Below are 13,241 nucleotides of genomic sequence, written 5' to 3'. Positions count from 1 at the left end.
CAGAGATTTATGTTCAAACACTTTCTTGTAACAGACTCTAAATAATGACAAATTAATCTGTCTTCTCGAAAGCTGTGTTAATATTTGAAATGATCAATTCTTCAATTCCCACAGCAGTTCAGAGAAAAGCTGAAAGAATACTGATAAAAAAAGCTGATCGCAAAGATTTAACTGTTAACGGTTATATGTGTCACTTAATACTATATCATCATTTACAGCAGTACAATTAGAAAATAATGCAAAATAACTAGAAAAATAAACTTTGTTGTATGGTATGTCTGAAATAAACAAGTCAGTTGTTTGTGCATTTTACATTGTGTTTGCCAGATTTCATTTATTCATTATGGGGAATTACAGTCAGACACCATAAAGGGATCGATCTGCTCAATAAAGACCAGGAGTCAAAGATGAAGTTCAACAAGCTAAAAGAGAGTTTACTAAAGACCAAGTTTTCCGCACTTCCATAGGCACAGAAAATTAGCAAGAGGATCCAGCTTCTAACTAACTTAGACATCATCTTTGATGTCCTATATACATAAGAAACTTTAGTAAGGGTCACAGGTGAGTCACTTTTTTGAAGGACTCTTCTTATCTTGGCTGCTGTTGAATTCTCCTGGAGACTATTCCTTTGGCATGGTCACATGCCTCTACTTTAAATCTGAGTTTTGTCAGGACTTCACTGGAACAGAACATCCACACAAAGAACATTTCCATTTCATTATATAATAGAAGAAGAGGGATTATAAATCCACACCCCTTCAGTTACTAAGACCCTGCCAAAACGTCCTTTGTCAAATGATGAAACTAATTTTAGCAAATAACCCTCTTAGATTAAATCACTGGAAACAAATTCTAGAAAACAAACAAATTAAACAAATTTTGCTTAAAGGTACACTTTAACACTATGTAACTTGTGGCCCTTTAGCGGTTAAAAAACTGCATGCATTTTGCAGAATACCATTGTTTTGGTTGTGCTTCGGCTCCGTGTGACTACGCGGATGAATATGGTTTTCCAACTACTCGTAAAACATTCATTACTAGCCTTAAGATATATAACCAGCTTAGATGAAAAGGATCTCAAGATGAGTAGCTGAAGACATTAGCTTTACCCATTAATAGACACGGTACTTTCTTTAAAATAAATTCCAGCACAGTGCTACAATAACTATAATGAAATGAGCCTTCACAATAAATGATGCTTTACAATGACAGTTACTTATGGCAATTTATCTGTTCAATGAAATACCTTACTCACCTGTTCCAGGTCACTTTTACAATGTTGGGGATTAACAGTTAAGGATCCGACACCAGATATGATGAATGAAGAGATCAGGAGTCAGAAGCGCAATCAACTGAAGAAAATTTTACTGAAGTATAGTTTGAAGTTTCATCGTCTTACAAGGAGTTCGTAGGCCACTCTGCGTACATTCACATTTCCACAGCAATTATACTCTAAAAGAGTCTACTAACTACGTCATTACTTAGGTTAAACAATTCTGATTGGCTAAGAAAAATAAACAAAATTAGTAATCTCCAACACATGGACAGATAGTCAGAAGCATATCTCCATCCATCACGATGCTGATGTTCGGACCCGGAATTTAGGCACAAGATGTCCTTCTAGATCATGACAAGGCGTCTGCAGGTCTCAAGCAGAGTGCCAGTTGTCATCAGTACCAGTACAGGACCTGCGCACATACAAAGATACACAATTCACAGCTTCTTCAAGGTTGAAGTTGGCCCGAGCTTTAACTATAACAGGAAATATTCCCAAAACATACTGATAAGTTGTACTTTTCTCTCAGTGAGAGGTACAGACAATATTCATCATTATTCTCCAGTGTTTGAAAATGAAAATGAAAATAAATGCTTTAACATACGTTGAAGAAGTAATTCAAATAATTTAATATTTAGAAGAATAACTTGATTATAAAACACTCAAAAGTTATATATTGAGGCGGCAGTGGATTCCAGAATCCAACTCTTCAACAACATTTCAAATCCCTCAGTTCTCTCCATCTCCAAAAAGCTAATGTTGATTCTTGTTTTATTGCAAGCTCTTGTCTTTCTCTTTTTGTCAGCAGAATCTCCTTTGGTCGGCATTTGTTTAAAATGGGTGATTCCCCAGAGGTTTGAGATTTAGCTGCTCAACCTTTCTGGCTTGTAGTGACAACTAACCTGTGCCACTCCCACATTGGTCAAAGTAGCTGGAGCAACTTTTCTCTATTTACAGATATGACAAGACACAGTTTAATATATAAACACAACAGGCTTACCATAGTGAATAAAGGTAGGACAAAATCATGTTTTGAAAGAAGGATTGATGGTGTATTGGTGTATCATTTTGAACAAAAAAAAAGTTACATAGTGCATCTTTAATCTGAATGTTATATAATTTACTTGTAAGTGTATTATTTGTGAGTGAGTGATCTGAACATGAACATTTCCTTATTGAGGCAACTTCGGGCAATGCTTTTTCTTATGAGTCTGTAGATGAGAGATTTGGCTGAAACTCTTCCCACATGAAGAGCACTGGTGCGGCTTCTCTCCAGTATGAACTCTCTCATGATCTTTCAAGGATTTTGAGTAAGAGAACCTCTTTCCACAGTGTGAGCACTTGTACGGTTTCTCTCCAGTATGAATTCTCTGGTGTGATTTTAAGGCACTGGATGTAGTGTAGGTCTTCCCACAGTCAGAGCACATATGAGGTCTCTCACCAGTATGTACACGCTCGTGCTGTTTTAAAGAGTGCAGTTCAGAAAAACTCTTTCCACAGAGAGAACAAATGTGTGGCTTCACATCTACATGAACTTTAAGGTGTGCTCTTAAGCTTGAAGCCAAAACAAATGTTTTATCACACTGATCACAGCTGAATGATTTTACTCCAGAGTGAGAGTACATATGATTGTTGAGAACGCTTTTGCGTTTGAAACTCTTTCCACACTGAGAGCATGGGAACGGTCTTTCTCCAGTGTGAACTCTCATGTGCTCACTTAGGTGTCTTTTATGTATGAAACTCTTTCCACACTGAATACATGTGAACAGATTTTCTCCAGTGTGAATTCTCATGTGTCGCTGAAGGTCTGATTTATGCATGTAACATTTTCCACACTCGGTGCAGATGAAAAGTTCTTTGACTCCAGATTTTCCAGCTTGTTTTTGTGTGAAATTCTCTTCAGTCTTTATAACAACTGCATTTCCATCTTCATTTTTGAAATGATGAGGTTTATGAAACCCATGGTGTTTGTCTCCATTCACTTCCATCGAGTCTAAAATCAACATTTTAAATTCCCACAATCAATTAATCTTAATTCTCCTCAGCAGTCATTAAAGAAAATTAAAGGATTAGTCCACTTTCAAATAAAAATTTCCTGATAATTTACTCACCCCCATGTCATCCAAGATGTCCATGTCCTTCTTTCTTCAGTCGAAAAGAAATTAAGGTTTTTGATGAAAACATTCCAGGATTATTCTCCTTATAATGGACTTCAATGGTCTCCAGACGGTTGAAGGTCAAAATGTCAGTTTCAGTGCAGCTTCAAAGGGCTTAAACGATACCAGACGATGAATAAGGGTCTTATCTAGAGAAACGATCGTAGGACATTTAGCTTAAGCTTTTTGAAGAATACAGAATCGTGTTCTGGTGGAAGCACTTGTGATGCGATCATTTGTGCCTATAAAGCATATACATTTAGATTTTTTTTAGAAAATGACCGATCGTTTCTCTAGATAAGACCCTTATTCCTCGTCTGGAATCGTTTAAAGCCCTTTGAAGCTGCACTGAAACTGTAATTTTGACCTTCAACCGTTTGGAGACCACTGAAGTCCACTATAAGGAGAAAAATTCTGGAATGTTTTCATCAAAAACCTTAATTTCTTTTCGACTGAAGAAAGAAGGACATGGACATCTTGGATGACATGGGGGTGAGTAAATTATCAGGAAATTTTTATTTGAAAGTGAACTATTGCTTCAAGGAAAATGTCTCAGGTTAGGACAGTAACCATGTTTCCCCTAGAGGGGGAATGAGACACTGCAACTTGGATTGATGCTATGGGGAAAGTCATCAGCGTGACCGGTGTCTGAACCACGTGTGAACACACTCCAATTTCATTGGCTCGCAACCACTGTGACATCATTAGCAGAGCACCCGGAAGTATAAGAGGGCGCCCGTAATTAGGGCTGAACGATTCTGGAAAATAATCGAACTGCGTTTTTTTTTTTTTTTTTACGAATATTGCAATTGCAATTTAATATGTGATTATTTTTTAAGCTCTTTATCTTCTGTATTATTCAACAAACACAAGCAATAAGTCACTGTATAGTAGGGGTGGGAATCTTTAGGGACCTCAAGATCCGAGTCCAAGAGTCACGATCCGATTCCAAAACGATTCTTAATCTTTTTTTCTTGTTAATTATTCTTATTAATAAAACTTAATATCTTTTTTATTTAATTACATATATCATTTTAAGTACTTTTTAAAATAATTGCACATTAAAAAATTAAAACAATTTCATGTTAAGAATTTTAAATCTATAAACTAAAATAGCTTCAAAATGTAAAAGCTAGTAAATAATAAAGAGGAACAATAAAACATATTACAAGCAATAAACAAAGAGTGCTTTCAGTATTTAAGTGTACGCTATTTGAACGTTTTCCTTTCAAGAGCTGTGAGTGATTTTTCTTTCTCATCTTTACTGTGGTTCGATTATTACTGATGACATACACCATGGGAGATCTAATAAGCTGCATTCACACTAATGCACAGATCTCTTTTGAATTATAAGATGTGGTTTGTCCTGTCTGTTTAATACTTTGAGACATAACTGTCACAGTTCCCTCCTGTCCTGGACTCCATTTCCCATCATCCTCCTTGTTTCCACACCTGCACTCACTTCCTCGTCATCTCCCCATCATCATGGATTACCTGCACCTGCTCCTGATCATCTGCACTCCCTTTATAATGGACTCACTCCCTGCACTCGTCTGTTCTTATTGTTAGTTAGATGTGATTGGTTGTGTTTCTCTCCTTCGTTGAATAAATAACCCTATTTTGTATAAGTCCGTGTAAGCTTCATCTCTACAGCAACCTAAACCGTAACAATAACTGACTGTTTTTACATTAATTTCACGTCATAACAGCATTTTGAGATGCAAGTAGCCTACAATTAACCACTCAAACGGAGTCGCGCACAGTCGCATGCGCGATCACTCTTCACAAAGCGCACGTCAGCATTTAAAATTGACATAACATAAATTATGCCTTCATAAAGCATTTGTAAGGAAAATACGGGTGGGTGAGACCGCACACTGCAAGCATAACATCAAGCAAAGCACCCATTTCTCACAGCACATGTCCTGTGCAGTAAAGCCGTGAATGTCATTGTAATTCTGTGGCATCTGTGGTTAAAAACAACGCTCAGAATCGTTAAAAAGAGAATCTTTTCTCCTACCCCTATTATATAATATGACCAATACAATATTAGATAGATTAAACATAAACTGTTCTTTCCTGTAGGCCAAGCCTATGTGTAGCGTGCCAAGTTGATGCTTCCTCTGCAGACTGCTTTACTCTTGTGCCATGTGACCAGAGTGTAATCGCAGCCTTTGCGGTTAAAAAAATTGCGTTTTATCATATCATATTCAACCAACCTCTGCCCACAGTCACTGACCCATGCCACTCTCACAGACACGTGCCCATCCTCCTACCTAAACTGAAGTATCTTTCCCGAAAATGCCCCAAACAGGTGACAGAAATTGCGGTTTCCGATTCTTGTTTTGCCAAAAACCTGCTCTAATCCTGTGCCAAATTAGCCATGGTTGCTCTCCAGAGGAGGGGGCCATGAAGATAATGTAGGGTCCGAACATCAAGAACCTCTACGATCTATTAATCCGGCCCCGGACCTAGGTCTCAGAGGAGCACACTGAACCCCAGCATTGCTCTAGACTAGAAAAGAGAGCAGAACGCAACCTTTCTTTTTTCCGACTCATGCCCTTAATGTCCATACTCTGGTGCCTATCACTAAGGTCCATGAAGGCAGACCTCAGCATTTTTCTAGGCTACAAGGAGGGGGGATAATACCCTCATGAACTACCGCAGTGGGACGTATCTCCTGGAAGCTACTGACTTGAGACTCAAAAGCTCTGAGATCAAAGCATCAAGGAGAAAGAATTTATAGCAACCATTAAACGCCCAATTTCTTTGGCCGTGTGCTTTGTGGCATGGATGGCTAGATCTGCCTCAGGCCCAAACGTTAAGGAGTAGGTGCTCAACTCTCATCCCTCAAGAGAGCCGAGCATGGTTGGAGCTCCTTAGAGCAACAGCATCACAAAAAATACATTCAACTCCCTTGAGAGCCTAACGTGCTCCATTCAAACGTTAGATTATCACTATTGACAGTCAAGCGAGAACAGAGTCTGCTATCATGAGTGCATTGCTATGAGTGCCTCCAACTCCCTCGAGAGCCAAACACGCCCATGCAAACACTAGATTATCGTCCCTCGGGAGGAATCGAAGAAGAACAATGCATCATGATAAATGCATCATGATGAGCATATCCAGCTTTCTCGTCAGTCAGACGTGCTGCACCACAGTGATTCTTACACGCACATACAAACAAGTGGCTCCTGAAGACAAAAAAGATGATGACGTGTATTACGGTCACCCTTTTATACTTCCGCTAATGACTGTCGTCAGCCAATGAAATTGGAGCGTGTTTAAACATGTTTCAGAGATCGGCCACGCTGATGACTTTCCACATGGCGTCAATCCAAGATTTCCACTTCGAAAGGGAACACCAACCTGTTTGTTCCTCTGTATCTTCATCTCTCATTCTGCAGGGTTCTTCCTCAATCTCCATCTTTACAATAATATGCAAGTTGTTCCTCCTGGAGCAATTCCTCCTGCTTTCTTCTTCACCTGTAGGAAGATGGAAATGGGGATTATGCAAAACAAACTTCCATATTCTGTAAAACAGGTTGCATCATTACTGGTTCAGGTCTTTTGCAGTGCTTCATTAAATATACAGCTTTTTTACTCAAGATACCTTCAATGAGCATTACCAGTGTCCAAGGGCGTCTGATGGGTAATTCAAATGATCCCGTGCATATTCGTGTTTGAGCTCTGAAGAGTGTGTAAAACAACATTTCTATTTGCAGTGTTGAACATTGTAGCCAATCACAGAGAATTTTTTTCAGCGCATTAAATGCAGTGATGATCTAAAGATGATTACCGGTAAACTTAAGCGCTTAAAAGAGATGATTACCGGTAAACTGAAGCGCTTTATTACATCGTTAATTAACTTAAACAAACACATCCTATATGTGATAAATCAGATATATATAAACAAAACATACATAATATTACAACTTACAATTGCACAAAAGGCTGCGAATGCACAAGCGAACTTGACTGTGCTAGTCATGAAGGTGCAAGTTCTGTTGTAGTATTTACTACTTCTCTGGACCTTGTAATTTCGTTGCTCTCTATGGGAGATAAAAAAACCTCCCGGATTTCATCAAGAACATCTTAATTTGTGTTCCGAAGATGAACTAAGGTCTTGTGGGTTTGGAACAACATGAGGGTGAGTACTTTCATTTTTGGGTGAACTAACCCTTTAATGTGAACCCCTCTATTGTTCAGTCAGATGCTTTTTCACCAGTTGCAATCTCTGAGGTGTGCTTCAAAATTGGCAGGTCCTGAAAAACTGGAACCTTACTTTTTAAAGCTAGCAGCCGATGTTATTGCCCCGCCTCTAACTCATATTTTTAACCTTTCTCTTGTCATTAATGAAATTCCACTTATATGGAAATCAGCCTTCATTCTTCCCCTGTTTAAAGGAGAGGCTTTAATATTTTATCTGCATGAGAAGTTTTACATAACAGCTACTCAACACTGTTAATCTAACGGGGTTGGTTTTACAGAGGGATGCTTTTTGTCTTTTTCTCAACAAGGGGGTCAAGTCGAGCTCTGCTTACATTAGATATGATTTATAATTAAATACTCTGTTTACCAGGTTTTATTTGTTCATGACATAAAAACGAAAACACAACTCATAATCTTCACAAATTGTAATGTGAAAAACGAGTTTACGTTTCACGAGCGTAATGTACAACATCAGTCGGTTCATTTCAAATTAATTCCTAATCCGACTAATGATTCACTAAATGAACCGACTCGTTGTCTTTTGGATTTAGACTTTTCCTAATAAATAATAAAATAAATGTACTCACAGTCTGAAAAAACATCAGATTTAGCGCAGAATGAACGGCTGTGTACCACTTCTCATGTTTATGTTCCCTCCCTCGCTCACTTCTCTTCTTCTCCTAGACTCGGATGTGTGTCATTGCTTCGGTTGCACGAGCGCCCTCTACTGGCGGAAACCAATCCTATTAAACTATCTACGTAACCAAAAAGACGACCAAGATCTGTTTTCTTGCTTGAGATTATACAAACACTATGTATCTCCCCAAATATGTTGATTTGAGATAAAGATTAAACTTCAAATATCTGCTAAGGAGTTTGCAATTGTATTTACTTTCTCCTTCAACTGTTGCATGTTACTGATGCTGTTGATTTTAATATAAATCTTGGCTTCCTTTTAAATTTAGATGATATTATTACTAAAAATGTGAGATATTAGAGAGTTAAGAGATATAAAGATTTACCTCCAGAACTGCAGTTCTGTCCAAGCAACTCAATGCAAGTTGTCTGATTTGGATTTCCAACAATAAAAATAATACCACAGTCTGATAAACAGTGAATTAAATCAGTTAAAGGTACACTATTTAACTTTTGGCACTTAATAAACAAAACGTAATGCCTCTTGCGAAAGAACACAGTGGCCGGAGCTACTTTCTCTCTGTTTCTGTCTATGGCGAGTCACACAGATACTCGGTTACTTCGCAGCGGTTGGCGTCCTGCTGTCTAAAATATGCAGAATATAAACACTTATTATAGCCTAGGTGTACAAACCCGATTCCAAAAACGTTGGGACACTGTACAAATTGTGAATAAAAAAGGAATGCAATAATTTACAAATCTCATAAACTTATATTTTATTCACAATAGAATATAGATAACATATCAAATGTTGAAAGTGAGACATTTTGAAATGTCATGCCAAATATTGGCTCATTTTTGATTTTTTTTCAAAAAAGTTGGCACAGGTAGGAATAAGAGGCCGGAAAAGTTAAATGTACATATAAGGAACAGCTGGAGGACCAATTTGCAACTTATTAGGTCAATTGGCAACATGATTGGGTATAAAAAGAGCCTCTCAGAGTGGCAGTGTCTCTCAGAAGTCAAGATGGGCAGAGGATCACCAATTCCCCCAATGCTGCGGCGAAAAATAGTGGAGCAATATCAGAAAGGAGTTTCTCAGAGAAAAATTGCAAAGAGTTTGAAGTTATCATCATCTACAGTGCATAATATCATCCAAAGATTCAGAGAATCTGGAACAATCTCTGTGCGTAAGGGTCAAGGCCGTTAGACGGCACTGCATCACATACAGGAATGCTACTGTAATGGAAATCACAACATGGGCTCAGGAATACTTCCAGAAAACATTGTCGGTGAACACAATCCACCGTGCCATTCGCCGTTGCCGGCTAAAACTCTATAGGTCAAAAAAGAAGCCATATCTAAACATGATCCAGAAGTGCAGGCGTTTTCTCTGGGCCAAGGCTCATTTAAAATGGACTGTGGCAAAGTGGAAAACTGTTCTGTGGTCAGACGAATCAAAATTTGAAGTTCTTTTTGGAAAACTGGGACGCCATGTCATCCGGACTAAAGAGGACAAGGACAACCCAAGTTGTTATCAGCGCTCAGTTCAGAAGCCTGCATCTCTGATGGTATGGGGTTGCATGAGTGCGTGTGGCATGGGCAGCTTACACATCTGGAAAGGCACCATCAATGCTGAAAGGTATATCCAAGTTCTAGAACAACATATGCTCCCATCCAGACGTCGTCTCTTTCAGGGAAGACCTTGCATTTTCCAACATGACAATGCCAGACCACATACTGCATCAATTACAACATCATGGCTGCGTAGAAGAAGGATCCAGGTACTGAAATGGCCAGCCAGTCCAGATCTTTCACCCATAGAAAACATTTGGCGCATCATAAAGAGGAAGATGCGACAAAGAAGACCTAAGACAGTTGAGCAACTAGAAGCCTGTATTAGACAAGAATGGGACAACATTCCTATTCCTAAACTTGAGCAACTTGTCTCCTCAGTCCCCAGACGTTTGCAGACTGTTATAAAAAGAAGAGGGGATGCCACACAGTGGTAAACATGGCCTTGTCCCAACTTTTTTGAGATGTGTTGATGCCATGAAATTTAAAATCAACTTATTTTTCCCTTAAAATTATACATTTTCTCAGTTTAAACATTTGATATGTCATCTATGTTATATTCTGAATAAAATATTGAAATTTGAAACTTCCACATCATTGCATTCCTTTTTTATTCACAATTTGTACAGTGTCCCAACTTTTTTGGAATCAGGTTTGTACCATAGATAAGACAAAAACATGGTTTGGAAGATGGATTCGTAATGTACTCGCAAAAATATAAATATTTGTAAATTTTGAACAAAAAACATGTACATAGTGTACATTTAATTCACAATGGATTCAACAGATTGAAATGAAAGCAAGTGGCGCCATAGAGGAACATCTGTGGCGCTGCCAAACTATTGCCATAACTACATATAGAGAGAAGATCATGCAAATTATTCAGAGAATCGAGACGACATAAAATCAGCTTGAAACACGAGTTCCAATTTATGACTTTTTTAACCAAATTTCTTGTCAATATACAAGGTGTAAACCACAGTGTAAGAACTTAAATAATATTAAACCTTTCATAACTACTAAATAGCAGCTGTAAAAACGAGTATGTCACAGACACATTCACATTCATTTTTCCTGAGCAATTTCATCTTCTCTCAGTGATGTGTTTGTCAGAGTCCATATTATGAGAGGAGTCGCCTCTTCAAATACACATAGAAAAAATCTGCCATTTTAGTCAAAAGAATAAGTTGTTACTACTATTGGTTCATTAGCAATGCTGAATACAATGTTAAACCCTTTGATTTAATTTAAACCACTATATAAGCTCTGGAAAAAAAATAAGAGACCACTCCAAGTTCAGAAATCAATGTTAATTGGTCTCTTAATTTTTTCCAGAGCTGTATATAATCACATTTTGTTAATTCTATTCTCATATTTTCAGTGTGCAGTGATTTCAATGCAAAAAGGTCTTTAACATCTTAATCAGTCCTTGGGGTCAATCTGACCCCGCTGACAGTTTGTTTCATTTTTAAAAAGTGTTCCCTTCATCTCAGGGACATGAAACTCGGTGAATCCTCCTAAATAATCTATCTAAACATGCACAAAAAATCTGGGCTTGATTTGGTTGTTCTAAGGGTGCGTAAAAAAAAAAATCACCGATTTAGTCCCTTGGGGTCAGATTGACCCCACATTGAAAATGAATGGGAAAATTAAAAAATGTACCTTTTTTTTCATTTCATTTGTCAAAATAAATAAATCCAGTATAAATCTGAAATGTTCTACATTTCCATAAAGGTCTGGTCCTTGACCATAAACACAAAGTGGAACGAACTTTCTATCTCATACACACACACACATATACACACACACAAACACACACGTGTGTGACTGCAACAGAGGGCATTTCTATAGAAATTGGCAAATAAAATCAACAAAACTGGCCTAAATCTTGAAAAATTTTACATGTAAATAAAGGTCTGGTCCTTGACTATAAACACAAGGTAGAACGAACATTCTATCTCATACACACACACACACACACACACATATAAACACAAACATACAGTCTCTATTGACCTCTATTGGAGATATGTGGTCATTGCACTTTTTTCTTTCACTATAATTCCTAAAGTTTTTCCACAAACCTCTAGATGGTAGTATTCTATCCCTAACACATAGAGCAATGTCCAAATACAATTTAGATTTAATTAAGTTCATCATTGAAGTGATTTTTTTCATTAAAAATCAATTTTTCATAAGCCAATTTATGACATGCCTAAGTAATTGTGCAGTAAATAGGTAAAAAAAATACAAAATATCCACAAAAACACAGCATAAATGCATAGAAGAGAAGTAAATAAAAAATGATATATAGTTTGTCATATGAAAAAAATGTATATTTCCTTATGCAATCGCTCTGTAAAAGTTTGGGGTCAATCTGACCCCAAGGGACTAAATCGTCGAAAATGACGAAGGGACCTACAAGGGTTTTAATGCATCACACCTAAACAGTTAAAACAAGTTTAACTCAGAGCTCGAGCCGAGCCTCGGGTTCGAGCCTCCTTCGAGGATAGCAAGCCAAGTTTGTTTTACCATTAACCATTCAGACTGAAAGGGCAGGTGAACTTGCGAATTTTAGCGAATTATACAGCTTTTGATTAATCTGTATGTCAAATTATTTACTTGTAAGTGCATTATTTGTAAGTGATGGATCTGAAAATGAACTTTCCTCATTAGACAACTTCGGACAACATTTTTTCTTATGATTCTGTAGATGAGTTAATTGGGTGAAACTCTTTCCACAGTGTGAGCACTTGTAAGGTTTCTCTCCAGTATGAATTCTCTGGTGTTGTTTTAAGACACTGGATTTAGTGAAGCTCTTCCCACAGTCAAAGCACATATAAGGTCTCACACCAGTATGAATACGCTCGTGCTCTTTTAAAATCTGCAGTCGTGAAAAACTCTTTCCACAGAGAGAGCAAAAGTGAGGCTTCACACCAGTATGAACTATAAGGTGTTCTCTTAGGTTTTGTTTGAAAACAAATGTTTTATCACACTGATCACAGCTGAATGATCTCACTCCAGAGTGACGGCGGAGATGATTGTTGAGAAGGTTTTTGTGAGCAAAACTCTTTCCACACTGAGTACATGTGAACGGTTTCTCTCCAGTGTGAATTCTCATGTGATCATTAAAGTTTCCCTTCTGAATGAAACTTTTTCCACACTGAGTGCATGTATGAGGCTTCTCTCCAGTGTGAGATCTCATGTGTCTTATAAGGTTTGATTTGTGAATGCAACTCTTTCCACACTGTGTGCATGTGAACGGTTTTTCTCCAGTGTGAATTCTTATGTGCACATTTAAGTCCACTTTGTGACTGAAACTCTTTCCACACTGAGCGCATGTATAAGACCTTTCTCCAGTGTGAATTATCATGTGTACCTTAAGG

The 13,241-nt window shown here is 37.7% G+C and overlaps 1 protein-coding gene across 1 annotated transcript; it reads right to left on the bottom strand.

Annotated features, from left to right (window-relative positions):
* Nucleotides 1-1,694: 1,694 nt before the first annotated feature.
* On the bottom strand, nt 1,695-8,308 carry LOC127503442 (gastrula zinc finger protein XlCGF7.1-like). Its single transcript, XM_051877271.1, has 4 exons — nt 8,232-8,308; nt 7,046-7,122; nt 6,802-6,918; nt 1,695-3,269 (listed from the first exon to the last, which is right to left on the bottom strand). Exons 2-4 carry the CDS (start codon nt 7,056-7,058, stop codon nt 2,449-2,451), a joined length of 951 nt encoding a protein of 316 aa, XP_051733231.1. The 5' UTR covers nt 7,059-7,122; nt 8,232-8,308; the 3' UTR covers nt 1,695-2,448.
* Nucleotides 8,309-13,241: the final 4,933 nt, after the last annotated feature.

Source organism: Ctenopharyngodon idella, chromosome 21 (genome assembly GCF_019924925.1).
Source record: "Ctenopharyngodon idella isolate HZGC_01 chromosome 21, HZGC01, whole genome shotgun sequence".
Classification (NCBI taxonomy): Eukaryota; Metazoa; Chordata; class Actinopteri; order Cypriniformes; family Xenocyprididae; genus Ctenopharyngodon; species Ctenopharyngodon idella.
The sequence above is the reverse complement of the archived record's forward strand: the minus strand, read 5'-3'. Positions and strand labels throughout refer to the sequence as shown.

Coding starts and splice junctions, on each gene's coding strand:
- LOC127503442 (XM_051877271.1), bottom strand. Junction 3,270..6,801: donor AGATACAGAGGAACAAACAG/GTTGGTGTTCCC, acceptor TGTTGATTTTAG/ACTCGATGGAAGTGAATGGA.